The 22985-nt window shown below is 43.3% G+C and overlaps 1 protein-coding gene across 2 annotated transcripts in view; it reads right to left on the reverse strand.

Annotated features, from left to right (window-relative positions):
* The window catches only part of RNF17 (ring finger protein 17), a 362040-nt gene that overhangs the window by 312908 nt on the left and 26147 nt on the right, over positions 1 to 22985 (reverse strand). For both annotated transcript variants that reach the window (XM_077298329.1, XM_077298328.1), the window contains exon 3: positions 9824 to 9889. In XM_077298329.1, the coding sequence (XP_077154444.1) occupies positions 9824 to 9889 (66 nt within the window). The remainder of the gene's footprint in view (positions 1 to 9823; positions 9890 to 22985) is intronic.

Genomic DNA, 22985 nt, shown 5'->3' on the forward strand with positions numbered 1-22985 from the left:
GGTCAAGCTGTTTCCTCTCTTGCCTGGATGGCAGAACCTTTTCAGTCTCCTAACAGTGTCAGCGTTCAGGTTCTTGTGCGGACGATCTGTGCCCTTGGCCTTTCCTCCCTCTGTAATGCCCTCAGAGAACGTGCCCCCCCCCCCCCCAGCTTGGATCATTAACCTCTCTGTCTGTTGTAGATCTGATGAAGGCGTCACAGACCTTGGCCACCATCCTGGAGTAGATTCCCACGTTCATTACTGCACCAGGTTCTGGGAAACCTGCCCAGAATGAGTCAGACACACCAAAATGGCAGATCACATCATTGTTCTAAGCAGCCTAGAGAGAGACTTTCATCTCAGATATCTCCTCTCTTCATAACTCCTGGACCACACTCTCCATTCTGCTCTTTCTTCCCAGAGACTCCGCCACCTCATGAATTGGAAATACAATTCTGGTTTCGACTCAGATCTGAATTGTGATCAGGCCCAAAAGCGGAGAGACATGGATGACAGTTGTCTGTGCTGTGAACCAATCCCTCAAGATGAAGGAAGCGGATCCCTCAGCCCGTGCTGACTCCAGGGTTGGATTCATCACCAATTTTTTTTCTCTCTTCTCAGTATTCACCGAGGAGTAAGCAAAAACTGAAAAGCGTTTCTATGGACTAAAACGTATGGAGGTACTATTTCCTTTTCAAGCAGACCTCATAGCAACCCAGTCTTCCTCTTCCTTGGTGGCTCCTCCAGTGCCTAGGTTACCTAAAACGATTGCCTTTCCACTCTCTGATGCAGCCTAAAGAAAAAAAAAAAAAAAACCTGGAACTGACAAGAGGAATCCATATGATGTCTGCATTTGAAGTTGCAGGTTGGCCTTGTGGTAAATATTAAGTTAAATAAAATTATAACATTAGTTCCCAATACTAGGGTTTCCTGCACCCTAACGGGAGGTTTATGGACATCAAATGCGTTAACTTCTATGTACACCTAGGTCAGTGGAATGGTAAGGAACGCTATATATTTATATTAGAGGTCTGCAATCCTTATTATGGATACACTACAACTATGAGAGAATCTAGAAAAAAAAAAATCACATTGTATGATTTTTACATAATTAATTTGCCTTTTATTGCATGAAATATGTGTTTGATACAATTGAAAAACAGAACTTACTATTTGGTACAGAAACCTTTGTAATTCCAGAGGTCAGACGTTAACTGTATTAAGTTTGCACACACTGAAGCAAGGATTTTGGCCCACTCCTCCATACAGATCTTCTCCAGATATTTCAGGTTTCTGGGCTGTCACTGGGCAACATTAACTTTCCGCACCCTCCGAAGATTTTCTATTGGGTTCAGGTCTGGAGACTGGCTAGGCCACACCAGGACCTTGAAATGTTTTTTATGGAGCCACTCCTTAGTTGCCCTGGCTGTATATTTTGGGGCATTGTCATGCTGGAAGACCCAGACACCCATCTTCAATGCTAACTGAGGGAAGGAGGTTGTTGGCCCAAATATCATAAGCGCCACTACAGCGAAAGCTGTCGTCCATTCCACTCCTGCTCCCACCCTCCCGATGCCGATGTTTTAAAGTATTGGAATAAAGAAGTTTTTTTAACTGGTGAGTGCCATCCATTCCTTTCAATTTTTGCATACAAAATATCACGATACATGACCCCATCCATCCTACTTTCAATATGGTGCAGTCGTCCTCTCCCCTTTGCAGAAAAGCACCCCCAAATTATGAGGTTTCTCTCACCATGCTTCACGGTTGGGACAGTGTTCTTGGGGCTGTACTCATCCTTCTTCCACAAACACGACAAGTGGCATTGATACTAGTAATGAGTGAATGAGCTTGAAAAACAGAACTTAATATTTGGTACAGAAACCTTTGTTAGCAATTACAGAGGTTAGACCTTCCCTGATGCTTGGTTGTCATCTGAGCATCTGGGTGTGCTCGTATATTATGTTCGAGTACCCTCGGCTGCATGATTGCAGCTGTTAGACAGCCTCAACATGTTTATTAGGCCGGCGTCACACTAGCGAGTTTTATGGACGTATGAGAGGCGCAGAAAACACACATTGCACACGGTACAATGATTCTCTATGGCCCAGCTCCTATCTGGCGTATTTTACGCATCCGTATTTTACGTGCTTGTATGGCCGTAGAAAATCGCAGAATGCTGCGTTTGTCAGCGTATTGCGCAAAAAATCCTGCAATGAAAAGTCTATGGGGGTGAGAAAAATACGGATTACACACGGACCAACAGTGTGACTTGTGAGAAATACGCAGCGGTGTTCTATAGAAAAGCCAGCAATTCAGCGCAGTGTACAGTAAAATCACACTGACAGGTTAGAATGGAATAGCTAAAATAAATGTCTACACATAGTATAGGGAGATGAGACATGGTTTACATACAGTAAACCATTTCATATCCCTTATTTTTTACATATTCCTCATTAGTAATGTTCCAAGTGTCTGTGTGCAAAAATTTTGGGGCTCTAGCTGTTAAAATAAAGGGTTAAATCACGGTAAACATTGGCGTGGGCTCCTCTGCAATTTTCTCCGCCAGAGTGGGAAAGCCAGTGACTGAGGGCAGATATTAATAGAGAGGGACCATGGTTATAGGACCCCCCCTCGCTAAAAACATCTGCCCCCAGTCACCCCAGAAAAGGAACATCTGTAAGATGCGCCTATTCTGGCACTTAGCCTCTCTTCCCACTCCCGTGTAGCGGTGGGATATGGGGTAATAAAGGGTTAATGTCACCTTGCTATTGTAAGGTGACATTAAGCCAGGTTAATAATGGAGAGGTGTCAATAAGACACCTATCCATTATTAATCCAATAGTAGTAAAGCACACACACATTAGAAAAAAGTATTTTATTGAAATAAAGACACAGGGTGTTGTAATAGTTTATTATACTCTCAATCCAATTGAAGACCCTTGTCACCTGTAACAAAGTTAAAATAAAAAATCAACAATATCCCATACCTTCAGTCCTTCAGTCTTGTCCCACGCTGTAAATCTATCTGAAGGGGTTAAATAATTTTACAAACAGGAGCTCTGCTAATGCAGCCGCCCCTGCCTGTAAAAACTGGGGAATGAATGGGAAGCAGGGCAACGTAGCTACCTAGACTTGCGTTGCTGCGCCCCCTGCTGGTATAACCTCAGATGAACTCGAGCGTGAGAAAATAATCAGAAAAATTCCCACGCTAGAGTTCATATGAGGTTATGCCAGCAGGGGGCGCAGCACTGCAAGTCTAGGACATGGACATGTGCTGGCGTGAGCAGGGGGACCTTACGTGCCCTGCAGGATTTTTATCCATGACGGCATAGTGTGCTACTAATGGTAATGTTTGAGACTGTGGCTCCAGCTCCCTTCAGGTCATTCACCAGGTCCTCTCGTGTAGTTCTGGGTTGATTCTGTACCTCTCTCAGAATGATCCTTACCCCATGAGGCAAGATCTTGCATGGAGTCCCAGACTGAGGAAGATTGACAGTTATCTTGTGTTTCTTCCATTTTCTAATTGCACCAACAGTTGGTGCCTTCTCACCAAGCTGCTTGCCTATTATCCTGAAGCCCATCCCAGCCTTGTGCAGGTCTACAATTTTGTCCCTGGCATCCTAAGGCCACGTGCACACGTTGCGGATTAATCTGCGGATTTTCCCAGACTGATTTTGGTAAATCTGCAGGCAACCCGCACTGCAGATTCCTTGCGGAATTACCGCAGATATACCGCGGCTTTTTTTGGCGGATTTTGTGTTGAGTCCACCTGCAGTTTTACACCTGCGAATTCCTATTATGGAGCAGGTGTAAACCGCACAAAGAATTGACATGCTGCGGAATAAACAACACTACGTTTCTGTGTGTTTTTTCCCACAGCATGTGCACTGCGGATTTTGTTTTCCATAGGTTTACATGGTACTGTAAACGCATGGAAAACTGTTGCGAATCTGCAGCGGCCAATCCACTGCGGATCCGCAGCAAAATCCGCAACGTGTGCACATACCCTTAGACAGCTCTTTGGTCTTGACCCTGGTGAAGAGGTTTGAGTGTGATTAATTGAGTGTGTGGACAGGTGTCTTTTATACAGGTATCGAGTTCAAATGGGTGTAATTAATACAGGTTATGAGTACAGAGTAGGAGGGCTTCTTAAATAAAAAACTAACAGGTCTGTGCGAGTCAAAATTCTTGTTGGGTTGGTAGGCGATCAAATACTTAAATTGCATTTTATTGCATATAATCTTTAAAAATCATATAATGTGATACATACACTTATGTGGGGAGGGGGTCTCTTCACCCAAGGGATCTACACTCAGAGGCTGATATGTGCTGCTGCAACTGCTAGATCTGAAGCTCAGACATTCACTCTCATGGAATCACGGAATGTGAGTGAATGTCCTCGCAAGCACATGAAAATCTTCCACACAGCATTCTAGAGAAGATGGGTGATAAAAAACCTCAACTAATCTAATGAATTGACCATGGACAAATGGACTATTGACTATTTCTTTGTTACTACTTCATATGTAGTCTGTATTTTGCTACAGTAATTCCCCCCCCCCCCCACAATCCAATAAGCCACTACATTTTTTAAATAAAAATTAGTGGCATTTTCCTTGGATTATCACATCTGTTAAAAAGTCCTGAATATACATACATAAAATGTACCGTATATTCACCACCTTGTGGCTACCTTTTGCTGCTACCTGAGGTGCTGCCTGGGCGAAACATCTGTATCAAGGAATCATATCTGGAGCTTCAATGTCCGGGTTAGCTGAACTTGCAGATCAGATTGCCCACTTGGGTAAGTATCTTTGCTCTACTTTTCAAAGCAGCCAGCTGTTCTGCTCAAGCTTTAAGCACATTATAGCAATCTGTCGAATTCTTTGGCTCAAGTGTTGGAATGCAGACCTTGCATCCATACAATCCCTCACAAGCCTTTCCTTCCAGGCTCTTGCCAGTTCTTGAAAAAAAACTTGACAAGATAATTTCTGACACCACAAATGGTAAGAGCTCCATGCTCCCACAGCCTAGACCTATACTTGATCCTCGTCCAACGCAGACAGTTCTCGTCTTTAACTGCCAAGAGAGGCCAACCACCCTTGAAGAAAAGAAGAGGCCATCCTTCAAAACTACACCATCCTGACATCCATGTAATTAGCCTGCTAAGCCCTCACAGACCAGAATGAAGACGTTTTTCGCAGCGTGACTGAGCACCTCAACCAGGGAACCCTCTTTGGGTTGGTGGCTTGTTCCAGAATGTGTGGATTCCGGCAGTAAATTACACCTGGGTCAGAAGAATTGTTTCCTCCGAACATAGAGTTCTCAAATCCCATGTGATATTGTTTTTCTCCATCCTGTCCCTCACAGCAATTTTTTCCCCATACCGTTTCCTCCATTCAGATATTAATGTTATGTTTCCCACTCAAGAATGTTTCAAAGGGTTTTATTCAAATCTTTTTACTGTTCCCAAGGAACGCTCAATATACTTCATTCTGATTGTTGTCAATTAGTCTTATTTTCAGTTTGCAATTCTCCCCTTTGAATTGGCCACCGATCCCAGGGTGTTCACAGAGGTCATAGGCCTTTTGGGCATCAGGGGGAGAGCAGTTATTCTCTACTTAGAAGACATCTTTGTCAAGACTCTGTTCTTCTCCGAGAACTTCAAAAGCCTGTAGATCACACTGGATATGCTATCCCGCTCCTGGTGAATCATCAATCTAAGTCAGCTCTGAACCCTACACATCATCTTCCTGGGAATGCTGTTCACTGTCCAAGCAAAAGTTTTTCTTCCAGAATGAAAAAAATGTTGGCATCCATTCCCCAAGCCGTTCCTCTGCATTTCCACTTCTGCATGAGTGTTCAAAGCAAAACAGTGGTGACCCTCGAGGTGATCCCATTTGCCCAGTTCTACACCAGGCCTCTACAGCTGGTGCTATTCTCCCGTTGGGACAAAAAATTGTCCATTATCTAAATCGGCAGATTGTGATGATGGAAGCCAGTTTTTTTGGTTGGTAAGAAGTTTTCCGGAAGTTTATGATGCGGGTTCTACACACACAGCACCTCAGTATATAGCACAGAGATGTACACGTAGAATCTGCACACACATCAACCAAGTATACAGTCATGAGATGAACACACAAGATCTGCACACAGAGCACCTCTGTATACAGCAGTGACGTGTACAGATTTGCATACACAGCACCCAGTATACATCACTGAGATTGACACAATAAATCTGCACACACAGTAACCAAGTATACAGCATCAAGATGGACACCCAGAATTCGTATACAAACTATAGTAATATATAGCACAGTGTTGTGTACAAAACACAGATACTACAAAAAAATGTCAGGCACTGTATCAGGACACAGCTCAGTATCATGATCAACACTGGTTTTTACACATGGATTTGTTCCAACAAAGGCAGGCATCTACACACCGACCCCAGGACTGTGCCACACAACAGTATATATATATATATATATATATATATATATATATATATATATATATATATATATATATATATATATATATATATATATATACACACATACATACACATACATACACATACATACAGTTAGGTCCATATATATATTTGGACAGAGACAACATTTTTCTAATTTTGGTTACAGACATTACCACAATGAATTTTAAACAAAACAATTCAGATGCAGTTGAAGTTCAGACTTTCAGCTTTCATTTGAGGGTATCCACATTAAAATCGGATGAAGGGTTTAGGAGTTTCAACTCCTTAACATGTGCCACCCTGTTTTTAAAGGGACCAAAAGTAATTGGACAATTGACTCCAAGGCTATTTCATGGGCAGGTGTGGGCAATCCCTTCGTTATGTCATTCTCAATTAAGCAGATAAAGGGCCTGGAGTTGATTTGAGGTGTGGTGTTTGCATTTGGAAGGTTTTGCTGTGAAGTAAACATGCGGTCAAAGGAGCTCTCCTTGCAGGTGAATCAAGCCATCCTTAAGCTGCGAAAACAGAAAAAACCCATCCGAGAAATTGCTACAATATTAGGAGTGGCAAAATCTACAGTTTGGTACATCCTGAGAAAGAAAGAAAGCACTGGTGAACTCATCAATGCAAAAAGACCTGGGCGCCCACGGAAGACAACAGTGGTGGATGATAACAGAATAATCTCCATGGTGAGGAGAAATACATTCACAACAGCCAACCAAGTGAACAACACTCTCCAGGAGGTCGGCGTATCAATATCCAAATCTACCATAAAGAGAAGACTGCATGAAAGTAAATACAGAGGGTTCACTGCACGGTGCAAGCCACTCATAAGCATCAAGAATAAAAAGGCTATACTGGACTTTGCTAAAAAACATCTAAAAAAGCCAGCACAGTTCTGGAAGAACATTCTTTGGACAGATGAAACCAAGATCAACCTCTACCAGAATGATGGAAAGAGAAATGTATAGCGAAGGCGTGGTACAGCTCATGATCCAAAGCATACCACACCATCTGTAAAACACGGCGGAGGCAGTGTGATGGCTTGGGCATGCATGGCTGCCAGTGGCACTGGGTCACTAGTGTTTATTGATGATGTGACACAGGACAGAAGCAGCCGAATGAATTCTGAGGTATTCCGAGACATACTGTGTGCTCAGATCCAGCCAAATGCAGCCAAACTGATTGGTCGTCGTTTCATACTACAGATGGACAATGACCCAAAACATAAAGCCAAAGCAACCCAGGAGTTTATTAAATCAAAGAAGTGGAATATTCTTGAATGGCCAAGTCAGTCACCTGATCTCAACCCAATTGAGCAGCATTTCACTTGTTAAAGACTAAACTTCAGACAGAAAGGCCCACAAACAAACAGCAACTGAAAACCACCGCAGTGAAGGCCTGGCAGAGCATCAAAAAGGAGGAAACACAGCGTCTGGTGATGTCCATGAGTTCAAGACTTCAGGCAGTCATTGCCAACAGAGGGTTTTCAACCAAGTACTAGAAATGAACATTTTATTTAAAATTATTGAATCTGTCCAATTACTTTTGGTCCCTTTAAAAACAGGGTGGCACATGTTAAGGAGTTGAAACTCCTAAACTCTTCATCCAATTTTAATGTGGATACCCTCAAATGAAAGCTGAAAGTCTGAACTTCAACTGCAACTGAATTGTTTTGTTTAAAATTCATTGTGGTAATGTTTATAACCAAAATTGGAAAAATGTTGTCTCTCGGTCTCGGAGTTGTGATGCGGTGGAATGACACGTGATGCCCGGCGCCCAACCAGCGCTGGCATCACTGTCTCCGCCTTAGTATGAACTGAACATGAAGCGGAAGTTCGGGCTGCAGCTGATCTTGGACTTCCTCTTCATGTCCATTTTGACAGGAGGCGGAGACAGTGACAGCAGCGCTCATTGGGCTCCGGACATCACATGTCATTCCACCACAGCACAACCCCCGAAACTGCGAGTGCTGACTCCGCTGGAACGGAGCCGGCACAAGAGGCGAGTACACATTGCTTATTTTATCGGGACCGAACACTTAGTTTAAGAAGGGGTTGTCCTAGTAGTGGACAACCCTTTTAATGACATATCAGCCATGCATTATAAAACATAACTATATATCAACCACGTAACATACAGCAGTATCCATATATCCGCCAGGAGTACAGAAGCAATCCATGTCATATCAGCCATGTAATACATGACACAACAGCAGTATCTACACTATTATATACCCACCATGTCCTCCCTAAAATGCAGGGCCCCCTTGCTAAAAATTATATAGCTTTGCAAAACAAAATTGTAGGTGTCCATGATAGGTCAGACCCTCCCCCCCAAGTAAGGTTCCCTGCTCCACTTAGGTCTCGGGGAGGGATTGGAGGAGTCTTCACACATGCATATATTTTCCCACACTAGGGATTTCTTCGGGACATCCCACGTTTTCTTGTGTCCCTCAATGAAGCTTCCAAGAACAGATGATTTTAGGATTTACCGTAAAATCCCTTTCTCGGAAGCTTCACTGTGGGACACAGCACCCACCCTCCATTTTGTTTTTTTTATTGCCCCAATGGGCATGTTTTTGGAATTTATTCTTGCTTCTAGAGAGGCAGCCAACTTTTTTTCTTTAGGTTGTAATTTATGGTTTCAGCAGTGTACACCTATGGTTTCCTGTGTCTCTCAATGAAGAACAGCAATACAAGAAAGGGATTTTACAGCAAGTCCAAAAATCCTCTTTTGCTCGCCTTTTCTCTTTTTGTCTCACTGCCTCTAAGGCAGCGTTCATTTTGCTCTCATAAAAGAAGAAAAATGGTGCTTATTTTTTTGTGTGTGCTTGATCTGATTTTCATTCATTCATTCTTGGTGTCCATTTTTACCATCGATGTTACTTAATTAACAAAAGTAAATAATCCAAGCTTCTCCTCATCACTACCCACCAAACAGTGAAAAACTGGCATTTTGTGGACACACAGAGTGCTTATTTATTAAGTGACCCATCGATTGACCATCAACCCTGGGCATCCTTTTAATTAAAAGGAAATTTGACTAAAGTGTGAATGCAGCAGAGGAACTTTTGCTTGGTGTATGAAAGGTCAGATGTGTCAACATGCTGTACAATTCTGTAAGAGCAGGAGTCATGAGCAGCCATGGCACGCAGGAGATGAGCAGTGTACTCACAGGCCGCTCCACCTACTGTACTGCCCGCAATCACAGAAGTACAGTGCATAACTAGCAGGTACACTGCGCAAATAATACTAGACAGTGTTGCTGAGAATAAAAAAGTTAATCTGAAAACTGACAATTAAAAATACCGTAAATAAAATCAAAATAATATTTATTCAGGCGTTTCCAATCACAGTGTACCTGCAGAGTTGAATTTAGCTGGTAAAGATTGTCTTTCGCAACGATCAATGCCTCATAAAGGTTGTGCTGAAAAATAAAAGCAGAACAGAAGTGTGAAGAGACATGCTGTGAGAAATGCATTCTAGTCCCCAAAAAGTGTTGCTTAACCCCTTTTCGACATCTGCAGTACATGTGCGGCACAAATTGCTAGCGGGTGAATGGAGCAGGCTCACATGGTGATGCGATGACTGTGAAGCGGCATTACTGTACAGTACATAGCAAAAGAAATGAGACGATTACTGGTTCAAGTACGCTAAGGAGACAAATGCAGTAGTATTTAAAGTTTCAAAAATGTAAAACAAAAGTTCAATTCACCTGCCTTTTCCCTTATTACCCCATTCCCAACCAATGAAGTGCATATACGTCATGGCGATCGCCCAGGTCAAGTAGCTCTGCGCGGGCGATCAGTCAGATGTTCATGACAGCCCGACACCCGGCTCTCACTGCTAGGAGCGCACCACTATTGATCGCAGCTTTTAGAAGGCAGGCAGAAAAAGGGGGCTCCTTCTGATCGACGCACTCGTGACATCATCGCGAGGGCCCGATCGTTGCCATAGTGACCAGGCATCTTCATGAGGACATCCGGGTCACCAGGCTCTAGGAAGCTTGTTAGGTCATGCACGGAGCATGAGCTAACAAGTTTGTGTGAACGCAGACTGACCGTTCTAATGATGAACTCAAACTCACACAAAAGAAATGGGTCCCATGTAATAAAGGGTAATGCCTAATTGGCTTCATATATATACCCATAAAGTAGCTGGATAGTAAATGTATACTCCCAATGCATATTTGAACATAGAAAAAATGGAGTTCCATACATAAAAATTTTTTAAAACTTATACACTTTTATTATAAATACCATTAAATACATTAGAATGACAAAAAACAAAAATCACAAAAAAGACGAAAACCCCAGTCTAGAAACAATTAAGACCCTGGCACAATGAATATATTTGAATATGCCCAAATCCTGGTACTAGTACACCACACCATAAGTCATGCTAATTCTATGGCACTCAATTCACCTGACATCAGTATAAGTCAATGCATTGGATGCCTGTACAACGGTACACACCCCAAAGGTTGTCACAGTGACCAAAACCCATATAGGGGAGAAAAATATATAGTGGCGGTGTTAGTAGTAAAGTTTCTTACCCATGATGGAAGACAGTCAGGTGCCAGGGTACCAATTCAACCCCCTGACGCGCGTTTCGCGTAGGCTTCATCAAAAAGAGGGAATGTGTTGAGCTAACCACATGCTGGCGTCTTTATAGTGGCATTCATTATGCAGCCCGTCTATTGTGCGCGCCGCCGCCACCACAGGAAATAGTATCCCCGCTCACCGGCATTCATCAAGAGCGCACGTCAAGAGGAAATCCCCTTATGACGTCAATAGACATGCGCACTCGAACAATTGAAGCCGGAGAACCAGGACTCCTCCAGTGGATGCAGGGCGCACGCGCAAGACATAAGCCGCCATGTTAAATGCTGGCAACGGAGAGGGAATGCGCACAGAGAGTGTAACCATGTGTGAGTACGACATGTAGTTGTGAATTTAGAAATAAATGAAGACATAATGAGTGTTGTTATTGTGATAAGGGAATTGAGAATATATTAATAATGGACACTGCCAAAATAAAAGGCAGCCCAAAGAAACAAGTACTAATGTATACATAAATCAGATACAAACTGCACCTGATGATTATTATAAAGTGATGGTAGTGCAAAGTGCCTATGTTAAAAATATATCACAGTGAAACGCTGCCCCGAAAGAGCAAACCTGATAAGAAAAAATACATCCAATACATATTGTGCATACATATGCACAAGTGATGCAAAATATCCTAAAAAAGAACCATGCATTAAAACGGAAAAAATACAAATACATGAGATACATCATGATAAAATATTAATTGATATCCATAATAAAGTGCCATGGTGCACAACAATCACCCCCGCCCCACCAACACATGAAAAAACATAAATGCGCATTCTTCTTGAATAAAGCCCATCGTCTTCAAAATTTAGATAGAATTTCTTCTCCATATTTATATAATGCCACCAGAAAGGAAACCGCAGGTTGGAAAGCTCGATCTAAGGGTACAAATACAAAATGATTAAAGAGAAAACAAAAGATAAAAAAATATAAAACATAAAATATAATATTAGATCCACCAGGATTATTCAAAACTGCACAGGTTGGGACATGAGTGGATAAGGACGATCATAAAAACGAAGCAAAACTCAGTTTTTCATTGAGTCCCACAGGGGCCATAGAATTCAGGGTCACGATCCAACGACACTCTGTTTGTGCCAATAACCGTTTGATGTTCCCTCCTCTACTACCACAATGCACTTGGTCAATTCCCAAGATCCGTAGACCCCTAGGATCACACCCATGTAACAGGCGGAAATGCTTTGGGAGAGTTTTTAGGGTGCCAACGTCCTCCACCTCCTTCGTGTTGGCAATATCCCTTACATGCTCCCTTACACGCACACGGAGCTGACGTGACGCAAGTCCCACGTACATCTTGGAGCAAGGACATGTGGCCAGATACACAACATACGTGCTAGTGCAACTTATATGGTGCCGAATCTGAAATCTCACTGTCCCATTCGACGGCAAGAAATGGGTGCCCCTAATCAAGTTCTTTTCCTTACAAGCTAGACAGTCACCGCAGGGATAGCATCCCAAAATTGGACCCCTATTGCTTGGATTTAAAGGATTGATTACCTTTGCCACATAGTGGCTTTTCACCAATAGATCCTTAATGCTCTTACCACGCTTCGCTGTAAATTGCGGTTTGATGGGAATGTTTGATGCCAAAACTGGATCAGTAAGAAATACTGACCAGTGGGTGTTAATTATTTCTTGCATCCGTTTCCACTGACAATTGTATGTGGAAATGAATCTGACACAATTCTCAGATGTTAATTTTTTCTCTTTCTTAAAGAGTAATTGATGTCTCTCCGTTTTTTTAGCTCTTAAATATCCCTGTTTGATACAACGGTTACTGTAACCACGAGCTTTAAATCTATCCTTCAGATCTTCTGCTTGGGCCTCAAATTTTTGGTCCGTTGAGCAGATCCGCCTCATCCTGAGAAACTGCCAACTGGGATGGCTTTGATAGTGTGTGTGGTATGAGAGGACGACGCATGCAACAGGGAGTTCACAGCAGTTGTTTTCCTGTAAACATCCGTATGCAGCGCCCCGTCTCATCCACCTCCAAACAGATGTCCAAAAAAATCAATTTTTTGTCTGTGTGCCTTGTACGTCAATCTAAGGTTGAACGGGTTGCGGTTGAGCTGACCCACAAACTCACTGATACCAGTCTCACTGCCTTGCCAAATGAAGAAAATATCATCGACATACCTATGCCAACACTGCACTCGGTCCACGGAAGAGACCCCGTCCAATTGGAATAGGGATCTCTCCCATAGACCAAGAAACAGGTTGGCATAGGCTGGGGCACAAGCTGCCCCCATGGCAGTACCACGTTTTTGTAGGTAATATCTGTCTTTGAAAACAAATAGGTTATGGGTCAGCACAAACCGCAACAACTCAACAACAAAGTCAAAGACCTGGCCATCCCAGTTGCCTCCCAGGAAGAAGCGGACCGCATCAATGCCATCATCATGAGATATACATGTATATAACGATTCGACATCAGCTGTCACTAGCCACATGTCCCGCTCCAAGACCATACCCTCAATTTTTGTCAGCATGTCCGCAGTATCTCTTACATATGATGGTAATATTTTAACCATAGATTTCAAGTAAAAATCAATGTATTTGTATACCGGGTCACAGAGGCCATCAATCCCGGAGACAATTGGTCTCCCGGGAGGATTTTTGGAATCTTTATGTATCTTTGGCAGTAAATACAAAGTAGGAATCTTTGGAAATTCAACAGATAACCCATTAAAGATTTTTTTATTAATGATTCCTCGATCTACTGCATCTTGTAGGATTCCATCTAACTCCATTTTAAACGTAGCTAAGGGACAATAGGATAATCGACTAAGTGTCCCTACAGCCCAACTGCCTAAAAACCTCCTTCTCGTATTTAACAGTAGGCCACACAACGACGTTCCCTCCCTTGTCAGCCGCTTTTATTACAACGTCATCCAGCGCCCCCAACTCACCAAGGGCCTGGCGCTGAGATTTAGTTATATTGACCTTTGTAACAAAATTGGGAATTTTTTTAAAATCATCCAACACCAATTTAGTAAATATCTCAACCTGTGGACATATAGACAAGGGAGGGAACGCCGTTGATTTCGGTAAAATTGACCTTGGGAACGTACATTGTACATCAGGTTCCTGTTCCTTTAATAAATCCTCAAGAATGGCCAATGTCTCTTTTTCAGCCCTGGAAGTCAGACCATGTCCTTCATTTTCCTTTTTATTGTGTAATTTTTTTTTAAATTAGCTTACGAGAGAACAGGTGTAAATCTTTCATGGCTGAAAAATAATTAAGTGAATTGTTAGGCACAAAAGTTAGACCGAGAGAAAGCACCTCCAGTTGTGCATCAGTCAGTTTATGACTGGATAAGTTAATTACCTCCAGTGTTCCAGATTTCTTTTTCTTATCATCAGATTGACTTGATGCAGGCATTTTACGTTTTGTAGAGAATCTTCCCTTGCCCAATTCTGTGGGTTTAAAACTCGGTCTTCTCTGTCTATTATTATGTCTGGCTTGTGCCCTGGATTGTATCCATATCAGGATCTTCCCCCAATGTCATGGATGACATTGACTCCGTACGAGCTCTATATGTCGAGCGTCCTTTTTTGTCTCCACCTGTATACTTGATTATTCTGAAAATCTAATATATCCCTCTAAAACTTTTTTGTTTTAGTGGTTTTAATCTCATCTTCCCACTTGGAAAAATCTTTTTCCAAATAGTCATTCAGTTTTTTTATATAGCCTCAGACGTTAGAAAGAGATATTGATAACATTCAAACATCTCTAAAAAAATATCTATTTCACTGAGAGTCAATACATTTAATTTAATCAGGAGCGCCATAAAGCCCTTAGAGCAGTTGTTTGCCAGGTCCTCCCATCCATTTCTAAACCACGGTACATCTGTCTCAAATGAGGGAAATACTTGAACCCTCAAGCCTCTTGGTTTTAATCCCTTAGAGATATACTTCTCCAGGAAGCCCTTATTCCACCATGTCATCATACGCCTGTGCAGTAGCGCTTTAAGTTTCTGAATAGATTCCTGATTTTCTCTATAATTACAATTTAAAACCAGACTAGGGTCGTCTTTGAAGACTTCATTTATTTGACTAAGCCATGATGAGTCTCTGGCTCTGAAAACCATTTGCCTGGAGTCAGCAGCTGTGAATAACACAGAATTTATTAGTAATTAACTCAAACTCACACAAAAGAAATGGGTCCCATGTAATAAAGGGTAATGCCTAATTGGCTTCATATATATACCCATAAAGTATTAAAAAAAAAGTCCTTGCTCCAAGATGTACGTGGGACTTACGTCACGTCAGCTCCGTGTGCGTGTAAGGGAGCATGTAAGGGATATTGCCAACGCGAAGGAGGTGGAGGACGTTGGCACCCTAAAAACTCTCCCAAAGCATTTCCGCCTGTTACATGCGTGTGATCCTAGGGGTCTACGGATCTTGGGAATTGACCAAGTGCATTGTGGTAGTAGAGGAGGGAACATCAAACGGTTATTGGCACAAACAGTGTCGTTGGATCGGGACCCTGAATTCTATGGCCCCTGTGGGACTCAAAGAAAAACTGAGTTTTGCTTCGTTTTTATGATCGTCCTTATCCACACATGTCCCAACCTGTGCAGTTTTGAATAATCCTGGTGGATCTAATATTATATTTTATGTTTCATATTTTTTTTCATCTTTTGTTTTCTCTTTAATCATTTTGTATTTGTACCCTTAGATCGAGCTTTCCAACCTGCGGTTTCCTTTCTGGTGGCATTATATAAATATGGAGAAGAAATTCTATCTAAATTTTGAAGACGATGGGCTTTATTCAAGAAGAATGCGCATTTATGTTTTTTCATGTGTTGGTGGGGCGGGGGTGATTGTTGTGCACCATGGCACTTTATTATGGATATCAATTAATATTTTATCATGATGTATCTCATGTATTTGTATTTTTTCCATTTTAATGCATGGTTCTTTTTTAGGATATTTTGCATCACTTGTGCATATGTATGCACAATATGTATTGGATGTATTTTTTCTTATCGGGTTTGCTCTTTCGGGGCAGCCTTTCACTTTGATATATTTTTAACATAGGTACTTTGCACTACCATCACTTTATAATAATCATCAGGTGCAGTTTGTATCTGATTTATGTATACATTAGTACTTGTTTCTTTGGGCTGCCTTTTTTTGGCAGTGTCCATTATTAATATATTCTCAATTCCCTTATCACAATAACAACACTCATTATGTCTTCATTTATTTCTAAATTCACAACTACATGTCGTACTCACACATGGTTACACTCTCTGTGCGCATTCCCTCTCCGTTGCCAGCATTTAACATGGCGGCTTATGTCTTGCGCGTGCGCCCTGCATCCACTAGAGGAGTCCTGGTTCTCCGGCTTCAATTGTTCGAGTGCGCATGTCTATTGACGTCATAAGGGGATTTCCCCTTGACGTGCGCTCTTGATGAATGCCGGTGAGCGGGGATACTATTTCCTGTGGTGGCGGCGGCGGCGCGCACACAATAGACAGGCTGCATAATGAATGCCACTATAAAGACTCCAGCATGTGGTTAGCTCAACACATTCCCTCTTTTTGATGAAGCCTACGTGAAACGCGCGTTAGGGGGTTGAATTGGTACCCCGGCACCTGACTGTCTTCCATCATGGGTAAGAAACTTTACTACTAACACCGCCACTATATATTTTTCTCCCCTATATGGGTTTTGGTCACTGTGACAACCTTTGGGGTGTGTACCGTTGTACAGGCATCCAATGCTTTGACTTATACTGATGTCAGGTGAATTGAGTGCCATAGAATTAGCATGACTTAGGCTACGTTCACATTTGCGGTCAGCGCCGCAGCGTCGGGCGCCGCAGCATCGCCGCATGCGTCATGCGCCCCTATATTTAACATGGGGGCGCATGGACATGCGTTGTGCTGCGTTTTGCGCCGCATGGCCGCAAGCGTTGGACGCAAGAAACGCTTCAAGTTGCATTTTTTTTGCGTCCAACTTTCGGCCAAAAAGGACGCATGCGGCGCAAAACGCAGCGTTTTAGCGTGCGTTTTGCCGCGTTTTTGTTTGCGTTGTGCGCTGCGGCGCCGACGCTGCGGCGCACAACGCAAATGTGAACGTAGCCTTATGGTGTGGTGTACTAGTACCAGGATTTGGGCATATTCAAATATATTCACTGTGCCAGGGTCTTATTTGTTTCTAGACTGGGGTTTTCGTCTTTTTTGTGATTTTTTTGTCATTCTAATGTATTTAATGGTATTTATAATAAAAGTGTATAAGTTTTAAAAAAAATTTATGTATGGAACTCCATTTTTTCTATGTTCAAATATGACCGTTCCAATGAATTGCAATAGCGATCAAACTGCTAAAATGAAAGTCCCATAACAAAGACGAAGTATAAAAAAAAAAAAATTGTAAAAATATTTTTTTGAAACTACAAAATAAAAAAAGATTACATGTGTACTTGTGGTTTTTTTTTTACATAAAAATACTTATAGGTTCAATACATATATTATACACTGCTCACTGAATGAAATATTCCAGTTGCAAAGCTTTATTCATTACAGAGTGGAATGTGTTGGGAACAATAAAACATAAAAATTATCAACATTAATCACAACTAATGTCCCATGGAGGTCTGAAGTTGGAATGATGCTCAAAATCAAAGTGGAAAATGAAATTACAGGCTGATCCAACTTCAGTGGAAATGCCTCAAGACAAGGAAATGATGCTCAGTAGTGTGTGGCTTCCACGTGCCTGTATGATCTCCCTACAATGCCAAGGCAGGCTCCTGATGAGGCAGCTCAGACCTGGACTTAAGCATCCACCAACTCCTGGACAGTCTGTGGGGCAACGTGACGTTGGTGGATGGTGCGAGACATGATGCCCCCAGATGTGTTCAATCGGATTCAGGTCTGGGGAACGGGCGGGCCAGACCATAGCTTCAATGCCTTCATCATGCAGGAACTACTGACACACTCCAGCCACATGAGGTCTGGCATTGTCCTGCATTAGGAGGAACCCAGGGCCAACCGCAGCAGATGGTCTCACAAGGGGTCTGAGAGTCTCATCTCGGTACCCAATGGCAGTCAGGCTACCTCTGATGAGCACATGGTGGGCTGTGCAGCCCTTCAAAGAAATGCCACCCCACACCACTACTGACCCACTGCCAAACTGGTCATGCTGAAGGATGTTGCAGGCAGCAGATCACTCTCCACGGCGTCTCCAGACTCTGTCACGTCTGTCACATGTGCTCAGTGTGAACCCCCCTGCGCACAGCCCGCAGACCCCCCCACGCGCACAGCCCGCAGACACCCCCCCACACGAGCGCGCGCGCACAGACCGCAGACCCCCCCCCCCCGCCCCCCCGCGCGCGCACAGCCTGCAGACCCCCCCCCCGCGCACACAGCCCAGCACCACCCACAGGCCAGTCACCCTTGATGAGTCTTGAGGAGTGACCGCTGTCTGTGGAGGCTGGGTCATGCCTGCTGCTGATGTCACGTCTATTTCCAGAGTCAGGAAATTGATGTCGGCTGATATTAGCCGCAGCTGCAGCCTGGGCTCAGCCGCCGGCAAAGCGCCGCTCACAGGCAGTATCGGCAACAGAAGGTATTTACAAAATTCATTAGGGGCCCCGGGGGGATACATTGGGGGGGGTTAATTGAAAATAGTGGACAACACCTTTAATAAAGACCTTAATTTAAAAACTGCATTTTGTGTTTACTAGTGTCATCTTTGTCTAATATTTAAATTTGTTAGGTGATCTAATTTAAGTGAGACAAACATGCAAATGAAAAGGGAATCAGCAAGGGGGCAAACACTTTTTGACACAACTGTATACTGGTCTTCGGCTATGTGCACACGTTGAGAATTTGCCTGCGGATTTTTCCACACAGAATTTGCATCTCTTGGCAGAAAACGCAGCTAAAACTCAGGGCATTTTTGTTAAGTTTTTTTTCATCCGGATTTGTATGCATTTTTGAAAGCTAAATAAAGATCTATTATTGAACAAAAAAAAAAGAGTGGTGATGTCATTTTTTGTCCAACCTCTTCATTTACACACTCCATTGAAGAATAATGTTTACACACACAGCAAGACAGATAGATCTAGATAAATAGATAGATGTATAGAAATATCTATTTATATATCTATCTACAGATATATCTATTCATCTATCTATAGATCTATCTGTCCATCAATCTATAGATCTATATATCCATCTATCTATAGATCTATTATTTATCCATCTATCGATATATCTATCCATCTAACTATAGTTATATCTATCTATAGTAGCCCAAAAAAGGAAGCAGCACACCGTGTGAATAAGGAGCTATTTTAATTCAGCCCATGATGGCGAGATGTGACAGCTCTATAGGCCTCCAGTGACACACTGACAGGAGACAATGGCCCCTGCAGTGTTATCACTGAGGGTTCAATGAGTTCATTGCACTCACTTTATGGCACTGCTCCGTGAGAATTTTCCCACGCAGCTGTGCCGCAAGTGACAGTAGAACTATACTGTACTCACAGCGGCGGAGGGATACAGTGCGGAAGGATACCTTCAGTCATTGTATCGCCAGAGCCCCTGGAGAGCGGTCACATATGCGGATATGACAGCTCTCCACGGAAGATCGTCGTGGAACACTCGTTATTACATGGATTACTGAAGATCAGGGAGTACACTGTTGGTTTATTATTTTCCTATTTCTTACAGGTGATTGAGGGCTTCGAGGACTAGGTGATTGGTATGTACTCTATGTTGTATGTACTGTATGTATATTTATGTACTGTATGTGTATGTGTTTTGTTTTTTTACACTTGAACACAGTAGCCGGATGATGGGACTATACTGTCCCATCATCCGGCTAGCTGTCACTGTAGCAGGTATATCCGGATGGGACTAGTAGTCCCATCGGACGATGCCTGAATACATACAGACCCGGCCAAACACACAGCCCCGCAGACCCCCGCACAGACACACACACACACACACACACACACACATCCCTGCAGACCCCGGCACAGCACCACACACACACACACACACACACACACACACACACACACGCACCACACACACACACACACACACACACACACACACACACACACCCGCACATCTTACTCTTACCCATATACAGTCTCCGCCCACACACCCTTCCCCCTCCCGATCTGCAGCGTTTCTCGCAGGCAACTTCGCAGCAAAACCGCAGGATCTGATTTGACTGAATCAATGAAAGTCAATGGGTACAGAAATTCTGCAGATCCGCAAAAAGAATTGACATGGCCCTTTTTTGAATCTGCAGCTTTTTCGCACACCATTAGCACAGCATTTTTTTCCCATTGATTTACATTGTACTGTAAATCACTTGCAGATCTGCAGCGTTTCTGCGTGGAAAAAAACGCTGCGGATCCTCAGAAAATCCGCAACGTGTGCACATAGCCTTAGGGGTTTAGAGATAATTTAACCCCTTAACCCCGGAAGGCATTTTCGGTTTTGCGTTTGTTTTTTTTGCTCCCCTTCTTCCTAGAGCCATAACTTTTTTACTTTTCTGTTTTCTGTTTGTGTGTGAGAGAGCTTGTTTATTGCGGGACAAGTTTTGGTTTTACTATGTCGTGTACCAAACATTATCTCAGTGCTGAAATCTCATCTCCCGAGATCTTGGTGCCGAAAACTATCTGCGCATACGCCGCCTCCCGGCGGCCATTTTCCCAAAGTCCATCGCACAGGAAAGCATGGACAAACTGCAGCACCGAAGATGCAAGCATCACCCTGGGCATCGGCGGACACCCTGGGCAGTGGCAGCGGATACCCCCTCATCCCAGCCTGCAACGGTACCGGTAAGCAGTATATCCGCTTTGTAAGACACACCCCCGTTCCCCCCCCCCCCAAATTTGGGGGAAATAAGTGCGTCTTACAAAGCGAAAAACGGTAATTAGTTCTTACCGGTAATTGTATTTCCAGGAATCCACCTGACAGCACCATTGGAGGACGTCCTTCTTATCCGTAGTGGGACAGGAACCACAAGTTAAAAGGACCCTCCCCACTCCACCCATCAGTGATTTTCTAAGTACCACATCTGGATGGATGCAAAAAAGAGTTTATTTACAATTACACACCAATGTTACATCACATTAGTCAGTAGTAAAAGTTTGCAGTGGGAGGGAACTAGTAGTGCTGTCAGGTGGATTCCTGGAAATACAATTACCGGTAAGAACTAATTACCGTTTTCCAGTCCACCACCTGACAGCACCATTGGAGAATACCAAAGGATGTTAACTAGGGTGGGACTACTGCATGTAAGACTTTCCTACCAAAGGCTAATTGGTCTGATACGACATTATTTTATAGTGTCTAGCAAAGGTAGAAAGACTAGTCCAAGTCGCCGCCCTACAGATTTGCTCAGCTGAGGCTCCCCCCTTCTCTGCCCATGATGTAGAGACAGCTCGTGTTGAGTGGGCCCTAAGAGTATCCGGGGGATCTTTCCCTTGGTTTGTATATGCTAGGCTAATCATGTTTTTAATCCACCTAGCAATGGTTGATTTTGCTGGCTTGCAACCCCTATTTGGACCACCGTATTGAATAAATAAGTGAGTGTCCCGTCTCCAGCTTTCTGTCGCCCCCAGGTATTTTAGAACAGTCTCCCTAACGTCAAGGTTATGGTAGACCCCTTCTTTTGCGTTTTTAGGGTGTTGGCAGAAAGAAGGAAGGATTATTTCCTGATTTATATTGGTAGATGATACTACTTTGGGGAGGAAAGCTGGGTTATGTTTGAAGACTATTCTGTCGTCAAAGATTTGAAGATATGGGTTCTGGATAGAAAGAGCCTGCATCTCCCCTAGCCTTTTAGCCGATGTGATGGCAATTAGGAAGGCGGTTTTAAAGGAGAGATTGGCTATGTCCATATCTTCTGACAGTAAGTAAGGGGTTTTACACAAAGTGATAAGGACCAGGTTTAGGTCCCAAGGAGGAGTTGATTTCCTCACAAGTGGCCTCATTCTCTGTGTGGCCCTGGAAAATCTTGCTATCCAGGGATGGGAGGCTAGTGATGTATCAAAAAATACACTAAGTGCTGCAATCTGTACTTTTAGAGTACTAGGCCGAAGGCCCTTGTCAAATCCGAGTTGCAGGAAATCGAGGATCTTGGGGATATCTGGTTTTGAAGTATCCACATGACCTTCTCCCAGAAAGGAACAATACCGCTTCCAGATCTTGTTGTAAATCGCCAAAGTCACCGGCTTTCTGCTTGCCTGGAGAGTGGTAATGACCTCTTCTGACAGGCCTCTGGATCTTAAGGTTTGCCGTTCAGGATCCAAGCAGATAGGTGCAGAGAGTCTGGATTCTTGTGGAACACCGGACCCTGAAGCAGAAGGTCCTGCCTGTTCGGTAGAAAGACTGGTTCTTCTGTTGACATCCTGGACAGTAGAGAAAACCAGCTTCTTTTTGGCCAGAAGGGAACCACCAGGATTACAGTTGCTCTCTCGTCTCGTATCTTCCTGAGTGTCTTCGATATCAGAGGAAGAGGCGGAAAGGCGTACAGGAGGCCTTCTCCCCAATACTGAGACAAGGCGTCTACTGCTGTGGCTCCATCTAGAGGATTCAGAGAAAAAAAATGCTCTGACCTTTGCGTTTGACCTGGCGGCAAAGAGGTCCACCTGAGGTGTGCCCCATTTCTGGCATAGACAGCTGAATACTTCCGGGTTCAGTTCCCACTCTCCGGGATGTACCGACTTTCGGCTCAAGAAATCTGCTAGTTGATTCTTGGTACCTTCCAGGTGAACTGCCGAGATGGATTTGACAGATCTTTCTGCCCACCTGAAAATCTGGTCTGCTAAGTGTTGCAGTGGTGGATGTCTCGGACCTCCCTGGTGTCTCAGAAATGCCACTGCTGTGACATTGTCGGACAGTATTC

Source organism: Ranitomeya variabilis, chromosome 3 (genome assembly GCF_051348905.1).
Source record: "Ranitomeya variabilis isolate aRanVar5 chromosome 3, aRanVar5.hap1, whole genome shotgun sequence".
NCBI classification, from domain to species: domain Eukaryota; kingdom Metazoa; phylum Chordata; class Amphibia; order Anura; family Dendrobatidae; genus Ranitomeya; species Ranitomeya variabilis.